The 20717-nt window shown below is 41.0% G+C and overlaps 1 protein-coding gene across 2 annotated transcripts; it reads left to right on the top strand.

Moving 5' to 3' along the window:
• Positions 1–1714: 1714 nt before the first annotated feature.
• Positions 1715–18085, top strand: U2AF1 (U2 small nuclear RNA auxiliary factor 1). 2 transcript variants are annotated; one of them, XM_032186054.1, is made up of 8 exons: positions 1715–1791; positions 3706–3793; positions 7386–7452; positions 10828–10877; positions 11502–11600; positions 12499–12632; positions 12990–13082; positions 15057–18085. In XM_032186054.1, exons 1-8 carry the CDS (start codon positions 1748–1750, stop codon positions 15193–15195), a joined length of 714 nt encoding a protein of 237 aa, XP_032041945.1. In that variant the 5' UTR covers positions 1715–1747; the 3' UTR covers positions 15196–18085. The 2 variants fall into 2 exon arrangements, with proteins under 2 accessions (XP_032041945.1, XP_032041951.1); XM_032186060.1 differs by lacking the exon at positions 7386–7452 and adding an exon at positions 6502–6568.
• The last annotated feature ends 2632 nt before the right edge of the window (positions 18086–20717 follow it).

The raw sequence follows: 20717 nt of genomic DNA, 5'->3' as shown, positions 1-20717 counted from the left end.
CGGGCAGAGTGGCTTGAAAGCAAAGCAGAGGAAAAGGACCTGGGGGTGCTGATCAATGCTCGCTTGAACACGAGCCAGCAGTGTGCCCTGGTGGCCAAGAAGGCCAACGGCATCCTGGCTCTTCTCGCAGACAGCTACTGATAGGTACTACAGACAGCTACTGACCAGCTACTGATACGGCCTCAAGTTGCACCAGGGGAGGTTTAGGTTAGAAATTATGAGACATTTCTTCTCAAAAAGAGCAGTCAGGTATTGGAATGGGTTGCCCAGGGAGGTGGTGGAGTCACCGTCCCTGGGGGTGTTTGAGGAGAGGCTGGACGTGGTGCTTAGGGACATGGTTTAGTGGGTGACATTGCTGGTAGGGGGTTGTTGGACCAGGTGATCCTGGAGGTCTTTCCCAACCTTAATGGTTCTGTGATTCTATGAATATGGCCATTTTTTATTTGCAGTTCATCTGTTTTTTGTTTAATTTCCTTCAGAACCTTCCCACCTTGATCAATTACTATTCCAGCCCTTCAGGATGTGATAACAAAGGTCTAACTCAGATTTCTTGTCTGCATCCTTTGTACTGATGCCTAACTGCAGAAAGACCCTTTAGCTCCTAAGCAGCACCACCACTGTCTTCTCTGTAGTTGTAGAAACTTTTTGTCAAGCCCATTAATTATATGCTTCAGTATCCATCAGAGGCTTCACAGTTTCCTTGATCCCCTGGCTAATGACTGTCATTAGTTTTTTTATGTACATATGTTGGGTTTAGACCTCAAAATGTGATGGTAGCTCCAGAACTACCTAGTCAAATGAGAGCACTTTAGAACAGGGTACCACTTTGGCAAATAACAGGACTGTGTCCTGCTTCAGGAGTAGGGCCAGAATTTTATGGGTCTAATGTATTTTTTTGTTGTTGTTGCTTGTGCTTTCTGATGTCTGACTTCAGTGATTTTTTTTCATCCTGGTTTGTTAGCTTGTTCTCATACTGTGTGCCAGGAGATCACAGGTCTTCCTGACTGCAACCTGTTACAAGGCCCCTCACTACAAGAAGGACATGGAGGTGCTCGAGTGAGTCCAGAGAAGGGTGACGAAGCTGGTGAGGGGTCTGGAGAACAAGTCCTATGAGGAGCGGCTGAGGGAGCTGGGCTTGTTCAGCCTGGAGAAGAGGAGGCTCAGGGGTGACCTTATCGCTCTCTATAGGTACCTCAAGGGAGGCTGTAGCGAGGTGGGGGTTGGCCTGTTCTCCCACGTGCCTGGTGACAGGACGAGGGGGAATGGGCTTAAGTTGCGCCAGGGGAGGTTTAGGTTGGATGTCAGGAAGAACTTTACAGAGAGGGTTGCAAGGCATTGGAAGGGGCTGCCCAAGGAAGTGGTGGAGTCACCATCCCTGGAAGTCTTCAAAAGCCGTTTAGATGTGGAGCTGAGTGATATGGTTTAGTGGGGACTGTCAGCGTTAGGTCAGAGGCTGGACTGGGTGACTGTCAGTTCTGTCACTCCGATCATGGCGGCCGCGCGCGCACGCGCCCCGCCGCCACCGCGTGGCGCGAGCACCCCCCGCGCGGGAAGAAGGAAGGGAGGGAGGTAGGGGAGTGACTGCGCGCCAATGAGGCCCGTCCGGCGGGGCGCGCATGCGCAGTCCCCCCTCTCCCCCTCCCCACACACACGCCGCCGCCGCGGGGCCGCGCTTCCGTCGCGGCGGCTGTGACGCGTGCGGGGGGCGCCGGGGCCGTCCGGCGGGCGGGCGGGCGGTGGGCGAGCGATGGCGGAGTACCTGGCCTCCATCTTCGGCACCGAGAAGGACAAGTGAGTGCCGCCCGGCGGGATGGGGCGGAAGGAAGGGAAGGGAAGGGAGGGAGGGAAAACAAGCGGGCGGCGGCTCCCCGAGCGGCGCCGTCCCTCAGGGCCCGGCCGCCGTTACCTCAGCGCCGGGCCCGGCCCCGCCGCCTCCCCGTGAGGCGCCGCCGTTCCCCTCCCCCCCCCCTCCTCCCTTATCCCCCTATGTGGGGGGGGGGGGGCGGCCGCGCGCGCTGCCCCCCTCCCCCCCCCTTCCCCCCCCCCCCCCCACCTCGGAACGCGCGTGCGCGCCACGCTGAGGGAGGGGGCGCGCCCCCGCGGCGGCCGCGCGCGCGCCCGGCGGCCCCGCCCCTGCGCCCCAACCCCCCCCCCCCCCCCCCCCCCTCCTTTTTTCCCCTTCCCGTTTCCTCCGCGCCTCGTGGCCCCAACCCCAGCCCCAGCCCCGGCCCCGGCCCCTTTTGTTTCCCCTCCCCGCCCGCCGCAAGGACGCCGGCACCGCCGCTCGCCCGCCCCCGCCTGGGCGCCTCGGGTGGCTTCCGCCTGCCCGCTGCCTCCTCGCTCGCTCTCCTTCCCCCTGGGGCTTTGTGGTGCCGCGCGGCAGGCCCCAGTCTTGCAGCCCGGCCCCCTGGCTGGCGAAAGGCGCTGTTTCGGCAGCCCTGCGTGGCCTCAGAGTCCTGCGCCGCTCGCTCGCCTTGTGTCCAAAAAGCCAGCGGGACTCTCCGCAAAGTGCCGGACTTCGGAGCCTTGCTGGAAACCAGACAGTCGCTTGTCTTAAGGCTTTCAAGATCACCAACTCCAAATATCAAAGCTTTATAGTTGTTTTTTTGTTTGTTTGTTTGTTTATTTCAGCATAATCAGAAAAAACAGTAAGTATAACATAACATTAAGGACATATTCTCAAAAACACATCGCCATTCACGGTAGAGCCTTTTGCCGGAGGTCAGACATGCTTTGCACCTTCATATTCCCCCCCCCCCCACCATGAACTGAGGAAAGAACTGCTGGTATTAGCCATGAACACAGAAATAGTCGTCTTTCTTCCAGGACAACTCACATATTTTGCTTCACACACATGTCTAGCCTGTAATAGTTTTCTTGCCCTCCAGAATTTTGCGTTGAGTTTTCCCAGTCCAGGTAACTACGCTCCTTACAGCTCTTCCTTTCATCATTCCACACGAATTATACTAATATATGTGAGAGTTTTACTGGCATTCCTAAACCAGCCTGGTTTTGAAGCTGTTACTAGCTGATAGTTGATTGAAGAGAAGATGCAATTGCCTTGATGCAAAAATAAATGAATAAAGTTTTATTTTTAAATAATTAGTTGGTGGAAATGGCTTAGTTAAAGAATATATATGAGCAAAATAACTTCATTTATCTAACATGTTTTTTCCTCTTACCTGAATTACTTCCACTGTTACATTAGCAGTGCTCCTTTAGAGTACCATTAATGTGCGACTTCAAAGTGGTGGGTTTTTAAATCATTCAGAGGTGCAACTATCATTTTTAAAGTACGTTTTTTTTGTCTAGACATGGGGGGTTGCATGAACTAGGATGCAACTCTGTAGCTCGCAGTGTAACTTTTCACCAGTTTTCACCTTATTTCCCATCCTGTCACACCATGAAATTGGCGTAAAGACAAGAAGGGAGGATTGGAAGAGTAGAACAGCTGGGATCGCTTTTGTCAGTTGTGGTGTCATTAACGTACTTGGGGTTTGAGCATTAGGTGAAATTTATTAGGTAATTCACTGTGAATTAGGGATATAGAGGAATGATTATGAACAGATTTGCTATAACGCTCTCCTGGTTTTTTTCTACATTATATTTTCAAGATAAAGACATTTGGGGCATGTGTTTTATAGGAAGTGCATGTTAACGTCTTTCTATTCCAGTATGTAACTACTTTGGCTTTTTTACTTGCAGAGTCAACTGTTCATTTTATTTCAAAATTGGAGCTTGTCGTCATGGAGACAGATGTTCTCGGTTGCACAACAAACCAACATTTAGCCAGGTTTGTTTTCCTTTTGTTTTTCTTTTCCTTTTTTTTTTTTTTTTTTTTTCTTTGTGGAAGTATATTCTTACTTTAAAACATAGATTCTCAGATACAAGTGAATAATTACAGAGCTCCAGATTTAACTAGTTCACTTTTGGCCCCAGTTTATATGGGGTTTTGCTTTTTTGGGGGTATTCCATTTACTTCTCCCAGCATTTCTAATTATCTCCTGTCACCCTTAATGGCTGCAGGAAGCGATGCTGTTGTAAGCTTGCCTGTAGTAGAGACCAACCAGTGCTAACTTTCAGGTGAGTGTGCCTTCTCAGTGATGTTTAGGCACTTAAACCGTCCCAGATTTTTTTTCATTATCACAAACAGTGGCAGCACGTTCCGCCCATCTCAAAGGTGTGAACTTAAGACTTTTATGCGCATAAGAGAAAAAAAATGATTATAAAAGTGACTTTTCTGTCATTACCTTTGCTCTCTAACCAGGCTCTTAAGTTTCAAGAGTAACTTACACGCTTCCTTTGAAAGTGAAAGTATTGTTTCTTGAAAGCAACTTGCCTGGTTGCTGAGGGTATACACATCGGTTAACTTGACAGATTATTTACTTTTTTGGCTATCTAAATATTACTAGAGATGAGACCTGTGACTGCACGTGTACTTAAAAAATGGTGCAGTGGATGATAGGGCTGCTATTACTATTATGAGCTCTACAGTTTTCAGAAAACTTACCTGGAGAGCTGTACACTTTGCCGTTTTCTATCACTGCTGATTGTCAGGGCATGCAGGTAAACAGATTTCTTTGGGAGTGCTTTGTAGTAGTAGTAGTAGCACTTGCAGAATTTGTTGAATTATAAGTAGTTTTATCTGTAAAGGGTAAAGTTAATGGGGTCCTCTGGGCTAGTGTTGGTTTGGGGAGCACGAGGGAGGCAAGTAACGTCTACAAGACTGGAGCTCATCGGGTTAAACCTCATAAATGTGTAAGTGGGCTGGGAGGGCTCTGGGTGGGCTGTCTAGGCTGCTGCTGGTATTTCATCCACAAAAACAGTTTTTCCACTTATGGGAACTCACTATTTTTTAATATACGTAATGCTTATCAGAACATTGACCATTTTCCAAACCGCTCCATGCTACCGACATACATGGGCAGCGTGCTGAAATGTGCTAGGATAGAGGCTTGAGTTTCAATCATTAGCTGCTAGAAAATACTTTGCCCTAGACAGCTTCCACAGTGGTTGTTTTAACATTAAAAAGAAAAGCTACATCTTTGCACCTAGTTTTTTGTAAGAAACAACAGTTCCCACTGTCCCTGCTGTCTTTAGTTTTGCTGTGGAAACTGCAGACAGAAATGCCACCTGAAGTGGGTCGGCAGGACGTGCTGCGCTCGGCTGCCTTGCTGTATGGTCACATCTGTAACGTACCTGGCAGTTGTCTAGGATCCATTACAGAAATCTTTATTTGTATGCCGACTGGTAATCAGCTGTGATAGAAAACAGAAGCACGAGTGTGTTATTAATGGGAAGTTACTGCCACCGAATTTTTATCTTCCCTTGCTATTGCTGGTGCAGCCCTTGTTGGAGGGCTGCGTTAGGAAAGGTCATGCAATCCAGAGTGATCAAATTACCACCAATCAGCAGAAACACTGTAACATATGCATGCTTCTGGCTCTCTCCAATTGTAGGCTAAAACATAGTTATTTTAAACCTGGGCCGTGGAAGCACAAAGCTTTGGTTGGAATGACCATACCCATGATAAAAAAAAAAAAAAAAAAAAAGAACAAAAAACCAACAAAACAAAAAACAAGCGTGTTTGATATAAATGTGATATTACAGATTCTGTGCGTGTTAAGTGGGCAGCGTATGTAGGTATGACATTGCTGGTCCTTGTGATTTCTTTAAGCTCTGAGTTCTTAATGTGACTACTAATATTAATGTGTAAGCTAAAATTATTTGGGGACTGCGATTCATACTAACGAACGTTGAGCTTGTATTTAAGTAATCAAATTTCAATTTTTGAGCTGCTTACAGTGATATGGACATTTGGATTTTTTTTGTAATATTAGTTTACTAACTTAAACATGGTTTGTTTTTTCAGACAACTTGATTTTAAGAAGAACGGTACAAATGTAAGGTTTCAAGTCTGCCTGGGCTAATTCTTCAAGTAAAAAGCAGAAGGGCTAAAAGGATATTGTCCTTATTTGAAGGATCGGAAACATGTGAACCTATGATGCTATTATATTATTTAAACAGAAATTCCACCAAGAAATTCCTGATACACAAAACAAGACGTAGCTCATGCCTAAAAAACCTTGTTGTCCGGTGTAACATTTTAGACTTTGTGGCATTATGTATTGTATGCTGTGCACATAACGCTCTTTTTTTTTCCCTAGACTTACAGTAATGAATCCGGTCTTGACAATACGATAAAGCTAGGCATATCCGTAATACCACGTAGCTTGATGTTTTAGGTTACTGTGCCTCACAACTCCCATTTTGAGGATAGCTGTTGAGACAAACGCAGCTCTTTCTTGGTGGTTAATTAAAACTGTTTTCATAATATGATGGTCTGGATGCAATTTTGGAAGATATTCTGCAAATTCAAAAGGAAGCCTTAAGAATAAAATATTACTTTTTAGATGTTTGCAAACAAGTTGTCTCTTTGCAATTGTCTATTATATGCACAGCAGCCAGTAGAATTCCCCTTTTTATTTTTTTTCCCCGCAGACCATCTTGATTCAAAACATCTATCGTAACCCCCAAAACAGTGCACAGACGGCTGACGGCTCACACTGTAAGTCCCACAGTTGGAGAAATTTTTTTAAAGAATGGTGTTAAAGAGCCCACTCCTAATTATGAGAAAATAATGTTGGCTTCTGAGCTGCTGACATAAAGCTGTTGCAAACAGGACAAGTGATGGAACTCTTCTTGCGCATAAATCAAGAACTTGTCAAATGTGTGCAATTCAGAATGCAGAACGTGATTTCATAAATTGGACCTCGTGCAATTTCTCTTTTGCACTGCAAAGGAAAATGTTTGCTTTCTAACACTGCATTCTTTTTTAAGAGTTCAACTGCAGGCATTTCTCAAATTCTTGATCTAACCAAAAAAAAAATAAAAATAAAAAAATAGGTATATTGGTGATGCACGGTAAGTTTCCCAAAACTATGGGTTTTCTTTCATCTTAACTTTTTTAGGAAAATGGAGATTTCATGTTATGCTCTGATATTGTATTACTTCTGTTCCTGGGGCTTTGCTACTGTAAAACCATTCAGGAAGACTAAATTCAAGCAAATACTTTTGCCTATGGTTTGAATACTGCGTTTGGATGGTGTCTGTTACATATCTGCCTGAAGTCACGCAAACCCCTCCATTGTAATAGTAGTAAAATAACTGAAAAAGAATACAATACTGGAGTGTCATGAGATCTCTATTACTTTACAGTGTTAGGTTGATTCAGAAAGGTCACCAGCTAAGTGAAAGTTCTCCTTCTTGGGAGAGAATAACCACCTCTTTTTCAGCACAGACTCGGCTAGAGCGACCCTAAAGGAAACCAGTTTCTTGTTAAAATTATTTTCTATAATATAAAGTTGTTGCGTTTTGTATTTCAGACCATTGCCCTCTTGAACATTTACCGTAACCCTCAAAACTCTTCCCAGTCTGCTGACGGTTTGCGCTGTAAGTTCATACAAGTTCCTTCACTGGTTCCCTGGGCTTGATTGTCAGAGCTCAGTGTCGACTTAAGCTGGTCTACCATATTAGTTTAACAGATCAAACTGACCACATTTCATTAAATATGTCCAAAAAAAAAAAAAGAGAGACCCAAACTTTTTTGTCCCACTCACCTTCTTCCCTACTCTGAAAGCTGTGAGGGGAATCTGAATACCATCTATTAAATTGAAAAGAATTGAAATTGTATTTCCCCTGTAAAGCAGTCTCGATGCACTGCTGTCGTTTCCCCCTCCTTTCTCCCTGCCAGTTGCTTGCATCCTAGGAATGCTTTTCTGTATGTTTTATGCTATCCGTTCGGTTCCACTGACTCAAAGAGCAGGCCAATGACACGTTGACTTCATCCAGAACAAATTTCCTGCTCTGTAACTGTTAAGAGAACTTGAATTTGAAACTCTTCAGACTGCATGCAGAAATTTGTCCTAGGTTAATGCAGCTTTTATGTAGAGTCTACTTTGGAAGAATACGCTTTGACTGACAAATGCTTCCCTTTTGGCAGCTGTCCTTTTGGATAGGTGCACGGTTAAAATTCTCTCCATGCTTTGAAAATTCAAATTCCAGAACCAAGTTGCATATTTACATAGGAAAATAGATCTTTTTTTTTAAAGTACTTTTGAGGAGGGGAAGCCATTTGGGTATGGTCATGAACTAATTTAATGACTCTTCATGAGGTAGGAATGGACAAAAGAGAAAACACCTACTCTAAGACTGGCAGAAGTTAAATGAACAAGATTGTTTATCTACAATTACTTATCATTGTGATTGAATCATCATATTAGAATAAAATTAAATTTTAAAAGCTCTAGTATCAAAAAGGATCGGTGTTACACTTTAACTAATATTTCTTGTCGAAGTGAATATTGATTGTGTGGTAATAAAGCTTTGTTTGGCTATTCCTTTTTTGACTGTTGGGTTATAGACTACTTCAGATTAGTTACCAGCATTTAATTAGACGTGCTTTGTGAAATCAGCCACTGCCTTAAAAGTCAACGCTGTGTCTTCTGCTTCTAAAAGTAATAATGGCCTGATTAAGTACCTTGTGCTTGTTTTACGTGACACAGTCAAGCTAGATGTGTAATGAGCTGTGTAAGTTTGTCTAGATGCCTAAAGAGTTTTATTGGTTTGTAGGCCCTCTTGCTGCAGCTGCTTAGTAGTCAACGCTGGTTCGGTAAACCAAAAACATCCAGTTGGGTATTTCCACTGTCCCTAAATTCTCGATGCGCTGGTAACTAATTTGTACGGTTACAGCAGTTTGGTCTGTGGAGCTGTTTCGATTGTACAGCTGCAAGAGTCCTGAGTTGAACAGATTCTCTAGCCTTCTCAATACTGGTATCCGACTTTAGTTTGTCTTGACGAGTGGGCAGTCATTTAACGGAGCCTAACTATACCTCGTGTGGTAGAGCTGGAGCTCTGTTACCAGTAGGTTTGCTGAAACTCCCAGCTCCATGATTGTTGTTGTTTTTTTTTTTTTTTTTTTCCCCATTTTTTTTGTCCCTACTTAAGTACTGCATGTATTTTAAACGAATAACTTGGGTAGCTGTTTAATGCGTTGTTTGTTGTTGCTTAACTGTCTTCCTTTCTATTGCCGTCATAGAGGATTAACCTTAGTTTTGAACAGCAGTAGTTTTTCTGAGTATATTAAGTAGTTGTTGGGCTGCTCAAGGTTCAGATACCGGTGGCCCTGGGATATGAACGTTTGTAAAGCCTGTGCATATGTATGCTTCCCACTTAGAAGGACCTTCGTGTAGTCGTTAACTAACTGTTGCTGATGATCTCTTAATTTGACAATGGAATCAATCTCCTTACAAGCTTCTAGCACTTGTCCATTTGGTAAAAATTAATTATTCCCTGTGTGGCTCTCGGAGCCCTACCTGATATCTTAAAAATAAATCAGTGAATAAATCCTTAGATAATAGTAAGCTGTTACAAGTGGTGTTGGCACCACCTTGAGAATACAGTTAAGTATTAACTGTCTAGAAGTACTGGTTTAATGTTTGGTATTTCCTTAATTTGCTGTATAACCATGACGAAGCGGTGGGGAAGAAGAAAGCTCTGAAAAGCAAACATGTTTCAAATCCAGAAACATTGTTAGCCTGCACTACATGACAAGCCCCTCCTGTAGCCTTCTTCAGGAGGCAGCTGGGTGGAAGAAAAATAATTGCAGTTCCAGAGTGTGGCTGGTTACTATTAGTGACTTTGAAGAAAAAATGTCATGTTCTTCCAAGTGGTACTGTTAGCCAAAAATGCTTGAGCTCAAAGCATCTGTTTTTTCATAGCAGCCCAAACTGAATAAACTTTGCTTTGTTGGCTCGGTTTCTTTCACATTCTGTGAACTAAAACAGCAGTGTTTGTAATTTAAAGGCTGGAATATTTTTCTAGCATCAGATGCGGGGTTCATTTTAAAACTCCTCTGCTTGATCTTTATAAACCACTTAGCTGCTGAAGAGCTAATACAATAGGCTTTAATGTATACAGCTTAATTTACCATAAAGTGCTGTAGACTGACAGAAATAAATGAAACTCATTTTTTGTTTCTTAATCCTCTGAAAAATCAGCCAAACTTATATTGTTTCTTGTAGCAGCAGGCAAGCAGCACTCATTTGTGAAGTCCAGCTTGGAGCATGAAAATAACCTGACTATATAGCTGGCTTACCTTGCACTAAATTACTTTTTTTGCAGGAATATAGAAAAACTCAGTGATACTCAAACAAAAATATTGCTTTCTGTCACAAAGCATTGTGATACCCTTCTTTGAGACCACTGAGGAAACTCATTTTAGTAACTCTTCTGAGCAAATTCTTTAAAAATAAATAAATAAAATAATTCTGAGTTGTTTCACATCGTGAACTCCCAAATTCTGGTGTACATGTGCTGGAGATGGAGAGGTGGACTTGTTAAAATGAAATTCTGCATATAGGAAGAGAAACACTAAATTGTGATCATCCTTAGAAATACGCAGATATGACAAAACACTTGCCTTCTGTTTAGGTAAAACTGTTGGTAGATAGTGGGATTGTACATCAAATTGAAGTGATATTTCAAAGCAGTTCCTTTCCCCTTCCTCCCTTGAAATTTGTGGCATACAAGTGTGGTTCCGATTTAAAACTTGTTTGGATTTGATCATGTCAATATAGCGTTTTGACATAATACTTAGGGGGACTTACAACTGTTCACACATATTTTAATATTCCTATTAGTTAGCAAAATGCTATATGGTGTCCTTTATGCTCCAGACGGCATCTCTAGATTATGTTTTGTAGTATAATCAGAATCTCTTCTTCCTTTATTACGGGCTCTAATCGATATGACTCTTGATTTTTACAGGTGCAGTGAGTGATGTTGAGATGCAGGAACATTATGATGAATTCTTTGAGGTATGTGGAAAAAGCAGTGCTCAAAATGTATCAAAGCATTCTCGAATTTCTAGAAGCAAATAAGTTAGATTCAGCGTATACCACAAGTAAATAGATTCAGAGAAAAGAACTGGTTTCCTTAGGTGTTTATAAAAACTTGAAACTTTCAATACTAAGTGTTTGCTGGTATAACCTTCAGTTGGTTTGCCTTTAGCTTTGCTGTGAGTAGTAGGCTTTGTTTAAAAATCAGCAGCCTAAGCCATGTAGCATTTGGTTTCTGTAATCTTCTCTTCTGCAAATTCAAAAAATGTGTAATTCTTTGTATAGAAATAAATCTAAGGAATACTATAGCCGAGAGACTTATATTTAGTATTTACAGTGCATGTTCTGTGTTCCCTAAATACCATATGCTTAATGTTTTCCATAGCTACTTATTGTATCCTGTTAGCGCTGTGCTTAGAGATGGACACAGAACAGGCCAAGCAAGTACCAATATTAAAATCAGAAATGTGAAGACTTTTTTTTTTAAGAACAACTTTCTTTTGTACTTATTATCAGTTAAATGTATTACTTCTGTATTTTAGTTAATGTGCCCCAAAATTAAAATTAAAATTTTATTTTTTTAATTGTTTGGTTTGTGTTTAGGAGGTCTTCACAGAAATGGAAGAAAAATACGGCGAGGTTGAAGAGATGAACGTCTGTGATAACCTTGGAGACCATCTAGTTGGAAACGTATACGTAAAGGTAGGATAAAAATAAATGTTTATTGTGTACTGAATAATAATTAACTGGTGCTGTACTCACGTAATTTTTGTGAAGGTCCTCAGGTCCTAAACTTCTCTCCGACTTCCCAATATAAATTGGAAAGTGAAAATAGTAGAATCAACACAGTCTCCACTGATGGACTGCTTAGTTTGCCAAGATTAATTGTGGGTCTTTCTTCCCATCATCCTGCTGTTAAAGCATCTCACTATGAGCAGAGGTTTATTTTCAACAGGTGTGTTCATTTTCAACAGGTACACTTCTTTTCTGACTTCCCAATTACACCAAACCTCTTGTAACCAGTTGACATTTGGCAGTAGCTGGCTGGTTGAAGGTGTAAACTGACCTTAAATACGGGTAGAATGAGCGAGATTGTTTGAGTCTTTTTACTGTACATTCCCATAACAAGGAAGTACTTTGAGGCCTAAAATTCTTGTCTGTGTAGGCCATCATAATTTAAATGAGTGAGAATTTCAGTTCTCATGCTGATTTCTCTTAATTTCTCTTAAATGACTGAAAAATGACTACTACCTTTGGATCGTTGGCAATATAGGAAGGTACTCCAAAGGATTCGCCTTTGCTTGAAGTTGTACTAAGAAGACAGCGTTCTCACATTCTGTAATGCAAGCTGCAAAACTAAAAAGGCCAAATAGAACATAACAAAGAAGATAATATTGGTGTTGCAATTAGCTTTCCATTGATGAGGATTTGGAGCTAACTTTTTTACCTTTGATTTGACTGTCCCAGGAACTCGTAAGTAGCTTCTAGTTTGATTGCTAGCCTTAGGCCACAGGTACGGTGAAGCTGATTTGACAGGAGTCTTTGATCTACTTCTGCTGCTTCTCTGTAACATGAGCAAATGTGTTAATTTTGCCCTTAGTTTCGCCGTGAAGAAGATGCAGAAAAGGCTGTGATTGACCTGAACAATCGCTGGTTTAATGGACAGCCCATTCATGCTGAGCTTTCACCTGTGACCGACTTCAGAGAGGCCTGTTGCCGTCAATATGAAATGGGGTAAAAAGTGACTTCCTGTTGGCTTACCTGTACAATGCCTGCACAGATAAGATGGCTGCGTGGGGTGTGGGTTTTATGTGTAGCTTAGAGTAGGAAGGGGAAAAAAAAAGAGGCTTCAGGTAACATTATGATCAATGTCCTGTTACCAGGAGGACCTGCAGGCAGCATTTTGACATTTGCCATTTTCTGCATTTTGATCTAGGAGCTAGTCAGTTTCAGTAAATGATGGTGATTTACTGCTCTTAGCACGGGAGGTGATTAACTTGTAAATCGCTGAAGGTCTACTAGGTAGGGCTTAGGGCAAACTGATCTGGTGTAGAGCTGAGAATTTTAACTGTCTCTTGTATTCTGTTTCAGGGAGTGTACACGAGGAGGTTTCTGCAACTTCATGCATTTGAAGCCCATTTCTCGAGAGTTGAGACGCGAGTTGTATGGGCGTCGTCGTAAAAAGTGAGTTTGCTTTTAAACACAATTAAAATAGATAAACTGTAGATCAGTTGCTGAACATTTTGGAGACAAACCTTTAAACTTAAATCCTCTCTTGCTTTTTCTGGCTTATACCAGTGAAGGGCTTCAAGTGACCAACTTAGAACAAAGGAATGAGTCTGTAAAACAACTGAAGTTATGGTTCTATCGGGCATATCTGTGGATGAATTCAGGACCTGGTGTGTTTTTACTATTTCTCCTAGTCTGATTTAAGAGTTAATGCCTGGCTTTTCTAGCCAGTATTTGTTTGTGACTAACAGGAGGTTAATATTAATACTACCTTACATATTTATTAAGGCACCATGTAGAAAAGCTTATACCACTGCTGTTACTGTGACATCTTTTTTATGGATGGCTCACTTTGAGCTGGATTGAAACTCCTTATTTTTAGGGATTTGTTGTTTAGGTTAAGCAAATAAAATTGTTGGGTTTGCTTTTAGGCAGAGCACAACTTTGCCTTTCAATCTTGGGCTGGGATTATGAAAATGTTTTTTCCTATGAATGTCTCTAATTGGCAGCATCTTAGAATCTGTGAGGACAAATTTAACTTTGGAAATTCAGATTAAATTGCTTAGGTACATGTATTCATGCCTAAATATTTTCCTGAAATATCACAATATAACACTGATTTAAGTATAAATGTAAGCTCTTAAGATGCTTGAATGATTTGTGTTGGGGGGGAAGAAAGACAAAATATGGTCATCTTAACATGGTCACTCTTAAGAGTCTGAATCTAGGTTTCTTTGCCATTAGTGCATCAATCTTTTATTGCAAGAAAGATCAGACTTGCGTGTTTGGCTTTGGAATATGATTGTTTTACCCGTAGGCCAATTTCAATCTGTGGTAAAACAAATAAAATACTTGAGTCCTCCATGCAGTTTGGTCTTTATTGGCCCTGTTTAAATTCTTTATGAAGCTGAACATGTCACATGCTATCAGTAAAAGTTTGATATTTAAAAAAAAAAAAAAAAAAGTTCTTGCATCAGTTGGGCTTTGCAGGTAGATTGTATAGACTAAAATGGCCTGAAAGCAATTTTCAAACAAAATGGAATGACCTGCATCAAAGTTTCAAGTAGAAACTAATGGAACTTCTGAAAAATAAGTTAATTTAGCAATTCTAAAGCTCAGTGGTATTCAAGAGTTTTGTGTGTGTCTCCATGTCACGGTAAAGTTTGTCCCCATTTATACTCCCATCCCAAAACAGCTTGCTTTGGAACAATTTTCTGTAAACCTAGACTTGGAGCATTTGTTTCCATGATCTTTTTAGCTCTGCAGCTATTTATTTCTACAGCTATTGAAAATTGTAGTGTTTACTTGTTTTTTTCTGTTACAGAAAACTTACAAATCCATCAGTGTAGCTGTACTAGCAGTACGTTCTGTCTGTGGTTTTAGCTTTCTTCCTGAATTTAAGTCATCAACCCTAGAGGCAGAGAAGATTATCTGCAAACATTGATGGCTTCTGGAAGTGGAGGGGGAAAACAAACAAAAGAGAACTTAATATTGAGCTGCTAGTTAATGCAGTTGATTTAATAAAACTGGACTTGTAAACAGCTGTAGGCTTACCCTGTGTGTAGTTAAGAGCTATTCATAACTGCAAAAGCAGGTGTCCCCTTTTCTTGCTGCTTCAAGTAGCAGCTGCACAAAAGTGCATTTGGGTCCTCCGCGTGCCTTTCCTGAAGTTTTGTACATAAATTACAATGGGTGACTGGCAGTGAACAGTTGAGTCTTTTCACAATATGTGTTGCCTCCTCGGTGTTACATTTGTTCAGTGCAGAGAGACAGGGTTTCACAGTCTGAGTGCCAACTTACCAGTACTTGTAATCTCCTATTGTCTTTCTTCTCTGCCATGACTTTCATCCTCAAATGTTCCGCTGCATAGTACTGCAAGTGAGTGACTGAACGCGGTGAAACAATAAAATGTTCAAACTTTCTTTGAAGGCATAGATCCAGGTCGAGGTCCCGTGAACGTCGGTCTAGATCCAGAGATCGTGGTCGTGGAGGTGGTGGTGGTGGAGGAGGAGGACGCGAACGCGATAGGAGGCGGTCAAGAGATCGTGAAAGATCCGGTCGATTCTGAGCCATGCCATTTTTACTGTATGTCTGCTAGAAAGTGTTGTAGTTTGACCAAACAAGTTCATAATGAGATTTTTTTTAAAGATGGGCTTCTGAATAAAAATTTGTAGTGATACAGTATTCTTTGTGTAACTTGTTTCTTGTGGGGGGAGTCTTTTTAACTGTCATTCCTCTATCTTGACAAATACCTGGATTAATACTATGCCTGAGGGAAAGGTGGTAAATGTATTGGAGGAGCGCCAGTTTTTTGGTTTTTTATTTTTATTTTTTATTTGGGTATGATTTGAACTGTTGATGAAAATGTGTGTGTATATAATATAAAATATTATATACATAGTAAAAATAATATACTGCTTAAGAAACAGTTACATAAGTTTCCCTTTTCTGCTATGCTGTCTGCTTATTTAGGTTAGTTTAGGCACATTTAAAAGGAAGGCTGTGCGAAGTGCATTTATTTACCAAGTAGATATGCTTAGTTACAAAAATGTATGTTTGTTTGTTACCAGAAGTCTGTGCTCTGTCTATCAATGTGACTGTGGCATTTACAATAAATCCAGTTTCTTGGTGTAAAATCTAAAGCCTATTTTCTAAGCGCTCCGGAGTAGTTGAGTTGCTACTCCTGGCAGTGACAGAGTTGATAGTTCAGGGTTTTTTTTTACGATTCTTGACTAAATTACTTGGCTAGAAAGTTACCTAGTGCAGCGTGTGTTGGGGGGAAAAAACAACAACAACGTTTTTATCGCAGTGATTCCTAACAGGCCAAGTGCGTTTCTTAAAAACTCATGTTCCATGCAATAGGATACATAGGAGCTATTGAAGGAAATAAAAGGTCCTAAATATGAGGACCACATTGCTTAACAGACTGAATTTTTTTCCCTCTCTGTTCTCCTAGCTGTTCTTTAACGAAAAGCATTTCACTAGTGTGCGAGATGATAGCAAACTATCATGCTAGTGGAAAATATTTTTTTCTAGCTTTATTTTTCATCAGGTCTGAGGTGTGATAAAAGATAATGGACAGATGGCAGTTTCCTCAGAGAAAAAAAAAAAGACTTCTTCCATTGAAATGCACAATAGCTATATTTCATAGGCTGTGTATCCCTTAAGGAGTTAAAGCTGTAATTGAAATGTTGCCGAAACATCTCTAGAGACTGTTTGTACAATGGCTGACTTTAAATCCATTCATGTCTGCTTTTATTCAGTTTGTGACATTGCATGGAATTTTGGTCATATTTCTGCAAGATACACTTCACATACACAAAACTACCTAATACAATATAGTTTTCCAACATGAGAGAATTTACTAGTGCTTCTTTAACTCTCAATCTAATAACTTGCTAAGTGATAGGTCTTCTTGGTTAATTAAAAAAAAAAAAAAAAAAAGAAAAAGAAATGATATGGAAGTGTCCAAAGCAGCATCTCTGTCACCAAAATAAGTACAAAACCATTTTGCTCACAGAAACTAGGAGCTGGCAAACCAAACGATAATGTAAAGTGGGTTTGTCTAAAAAATATATATATTTTACCTCTTGGAACTACATTCTTGCACCAACTCCATTTGAATTTATTTTCTTTGTACTGGATGGTTTAACCAAACAGATTGTGGAATTTATTCTGCCAGTAACTTTTTAAAAGAAAATCATCTCTACATGAAGGTTGCTTCACTGTTTACATTTTGTTGCAAATACATAAATCAGGACCCGATGATCTTTCAAGGTTGCTTCCAACCCCTTGAATTCTGTGATTTCTTTTTCACTGAAAGCAATTGAACAGTGCCTAAAATAGATGGCTGAACTGAAACCTGTGTTATTTTTGCTAGGTGTTAGGAATTGAACGTTTCTAACTCAGTTCTTGTTTGCAGGATATTAATCCAATTCCATTTCTTCTTCAGTGAGATTTAGGATTATTAGTGAGCTAATTCAAATCTCAAGCTCAAAAAGGTGAGAAGAGCTAATGTTTTTTAACACAGGATCTAATATAACATCATTCCTATTTACAGATGCTCAAGATCTTTTTTTATACGGATTGTCAGCAAAAGCTAATGTGCTCTTTAAACAAGTTAATTTAAACGTGTCCTTATAATGGCTTTCATCTGTTTATGTAAACACTGCTAAACAGCAGGTGCTTTTTTGCGTGAACAAATAGCAGAAAATCAGTTTCTAACCCCCCCCCTTATAACTTTTTATTAAGAAAGCAATCTTGAATTCCACCAAATGCTTCGTTTTATGGTCTGATTGCTACCCAAAAATTCACCACATAACTGGAATATGTCATAAAGGGCACAGAAAGCAAGAAAGCAATGGATTTTACTGAATACTCAAAGGGGGGAAAAATGCAACTTGTACGTTGATTGTTACTTGATAGTCTGGCTAGTGACAGCATCCAGCACATAAACCAAGCTCGTGGCAAAGCTGCAGTTAGTACACAGCCTTACAGGTGAACCTACCAGTAAAATTCATCAAACTTCAAATTTTAAACTGCACAAATTTGGTTAAAGAAGTTGAAAACAACCCAGTCCAAACTGGATTGGTTTGCCAATACAATGGTAGGAAATCATCCTACTGACTTATTCTGTTGTTGACCCTGTTGTCTTAGAGTAAGATTTCCCCTCTACCCGAAAGGTATACCTATGTCATACGGATATTTCATTGTTGGCTCTTCAGTTAAACAGTGGATCTTAATTTATGGAATTCCTTTACCTCAAATAAGTGACAGCATACAGTATTTTCTGAAGTCTGAGTCAATTAGGTTGAAACTGTTAATCCCAAATGGCTTCCTCTTATTTGTATTTGGCTCTTATTCTGTGAAAATGCTGCTTGTCCATGAATATGATGTATGTTGAGACTGTAAAACCAAATGGAGAAAATTTGTTCAAAATAAAGCCTTTTTTATAAGAATCTGACAAAAATTATCCCTTTCCTTTAGATGGGATGCTGCTCTTTAGATGACTGATGAGGACATAGACTACAAGTTTCAAATCCTTAGCTGCTGGCTTGAGCTACTTTTTCAAGTGATTCTTTGACTTGTTGGTTAGGGCTGGTGGAGCGTGTCTTTAATTCATAACAAAAATAACCATGTATACTTGATAAGGTTGAAGTATCGAAAGAGCACACCTTGGAGTTGGTGGGTTGGTTTTTTATTAGTTATTTTGGGGTTTGTGCTTTGTTTTGCCTTTTAATTGGTAAGGGCTCTGGTTGAGTAATCCTGTAAGTTTCTATTGTGGTGGTCTACAGAGATTGAGAATGCTCATTTTTGACAGAAAACATGTTTAATTAATGAAATCAGTAACAGAGAGAGGACATAAAAATGATTTTTCCTGATGTTGCATGGCTCAAACTGTAAAACTTTGGCAATGGACAATGATCATTAACTCCCACTGTCTTTTACAATTGCAGCTTAAGCTGAATGTGTCATCTTTAACATACTAGAACAGAAACTGTTTTCATAGCAGATGGGGGGAATGTTAATCGCTTGGTTCTCCAAGCACTGGTAACCGCCAGTGGCTGCAATATTTATGATTGGTCTGAAAAAATGCCCTGTTCTGGGAAAGTCAGAACTGAAAATAGGAGCCAAGTCGGTGTGCACTCACTTCAGCTGGTAAGGAAGTAATACCTTGTTGGTAAGGCTGTCACAGAGGAGAATATGTATAGCTGTGCTGATTTACTATTCAGTGCAAGGACGAAGCAGAGCTGTATTACTATAGTGCATAACTTTACCTTGGAATGCATGAATTTCCATTTTAAAAGAACTCAAAATTGCAGCCAACTATCTGTAGAACCATCAGTACATCTCAATCTTGAATTGACACATGATGCTTTCTAAAACTTTGCAGGAGTATTTCTGAATTCATTCCACTGGCCAATTTTATTGTATTTATTTACAAATGTCTCCAGTTTTTTTTCTCTGTGCAATTTTTGATTTGTTAAATCCACGTGTATGGGGAAACAGCACGTGTCCTGAACTACACGTACGTGGATGATTCTTCCTTGTCAGCAATGTGCTCATCAGTCATAAATATCTGATCTGGTAATGCACGTCATGTTTAATTTCTTGTAAAATCATATCCTCCAGCGAGAAGAGCCAATAGTGACTACTATCTTCACCCGTTGTTTCAGCAGCAGCAGCAGCACCATTTCAGAAGGTTCCTTGTCCTCCTCCATCTTCCTGCTGGGGGTTACTACCAAAAAGGTGTCAACTCAATTGCTCCGTTTCAACTGTCAATTAGATTTATGAGAATGGGTTGAATGGTGAGAGCTAACAAACCAGGTATGCCAACAAACGCTCTGGTAGCCGGTGTCTTAGTTTCAACATACACAAAGTGGGAAAGGGAAACGTGCTGCTTATCTCACCTCTATCTGCTGAGGCACAAACGACTACGTGGTGCTCCAGTGGCCATCGGGTTCAGCACTTCTCTTGTAGCTTTGCTTTTGGGGTTTGCTTTTCTAACTGGATTATTTTGACAGGACCAAAGACAAGTTACGTGCATTTGTACATCAGCAGAGCAGAAAGGTGATAACTCCTGGTGAAACGGTGGGCAGCGACTTCGCGGGTGAGCTGGAGCCCTGTGGAACAGTTTGCGTGAGTATGGTTGTCCCTTTGATCCCAGTACCTTAAAAATACTGAGAGCTCTGACAGCTGTCCCCACTGGCAAGAGAAGTTATCGATTCAGGTGTTCCTTTGGGATAGACTCATTGAGTTTTGAAGAAGGCTTGCAGAGGGCTATTTCCCTGAGCACTGCGCCGTCAGTGTGCTGGAGGTCATTGGCTTGCTTCCAGCTGCCACAGTTTCCAAAGTTACTCTGTTAGTTAGGTCTGGAGGGAAAAAAAAAAGAAAAAAAAAAAAAGAAAAAAGAAAAAAAAAAAAGGTTTCTGCTCTGGTTTTAGTGGCTACAAGGCAAAGTGGGAGAAAGGCAGCGCACAGCGATCAAGCCAATCTCCCTGCCCCTCAGTTTTTCACAGAAAACCCTGTAGTCTGCCAGGTTTAGGCCTGCTGTGCTTCTGCCAGCGCCTGACTTACTTCAAACGTTGCCACCTATGCAGCTGAATTCTGGCTGTATTTCAGACCATTCATTCTCCCTTTCTTCCTGGAGCTGTCTGGGATTCCAGCCAGGAGAAAGGAGGGAGGAGGCAGCAGCTGCCATTGCAGCCCGGTGCACCAGCATGCCTCCTGGGCCTGAGGGCCACGGGAAGAGCCAGGGGAGGAGCGACTGCTCTCCCCTTCCTGCCCATCCCTCTTTCCCCTTGAGAGCTAAGGCCATTTTTGTTGAAGAGAAAGTTGATAAAGCCGCACAGATCAGAACAATTGTGCATCTTCCATCGCTTCCTCGTCCTCCTTTCTCTTTAGTGAACATGGAAGATGCCTCCGCTCTTCTTGTGTTGGTGGAGAAAAAAAATGTTGTGCAGCTGCAGGAGGAAGAAACTTGACAAAGGGACTCTGAGGCAGGACTTGAAAACCTGATTTCTGGACAATGCACAAATGGAAAGTGAGCAGACTGCCTTACGGACTTTAACACTGCCTTCAATATCGCAT

Source organism: Aythya fuligula, chromosome 1, assembly GCF_009819795.1.
Source record: "Aythya fuligula isolate bAytFul2 chromosome 1, bAytFul2.pri, whole genome shotgun sequence".
Lineage (NCBI taxonomy): Eukaryota > Metazoa > Chordata > Aves > Anseriformes > Anatidae > Aythya > Aythya fuligula.
The sequence above is the reverse complement of the archived record's forward strand: the minus strand, read 5'-3'. Positions and strand labels throughout refer to the sequence as shown.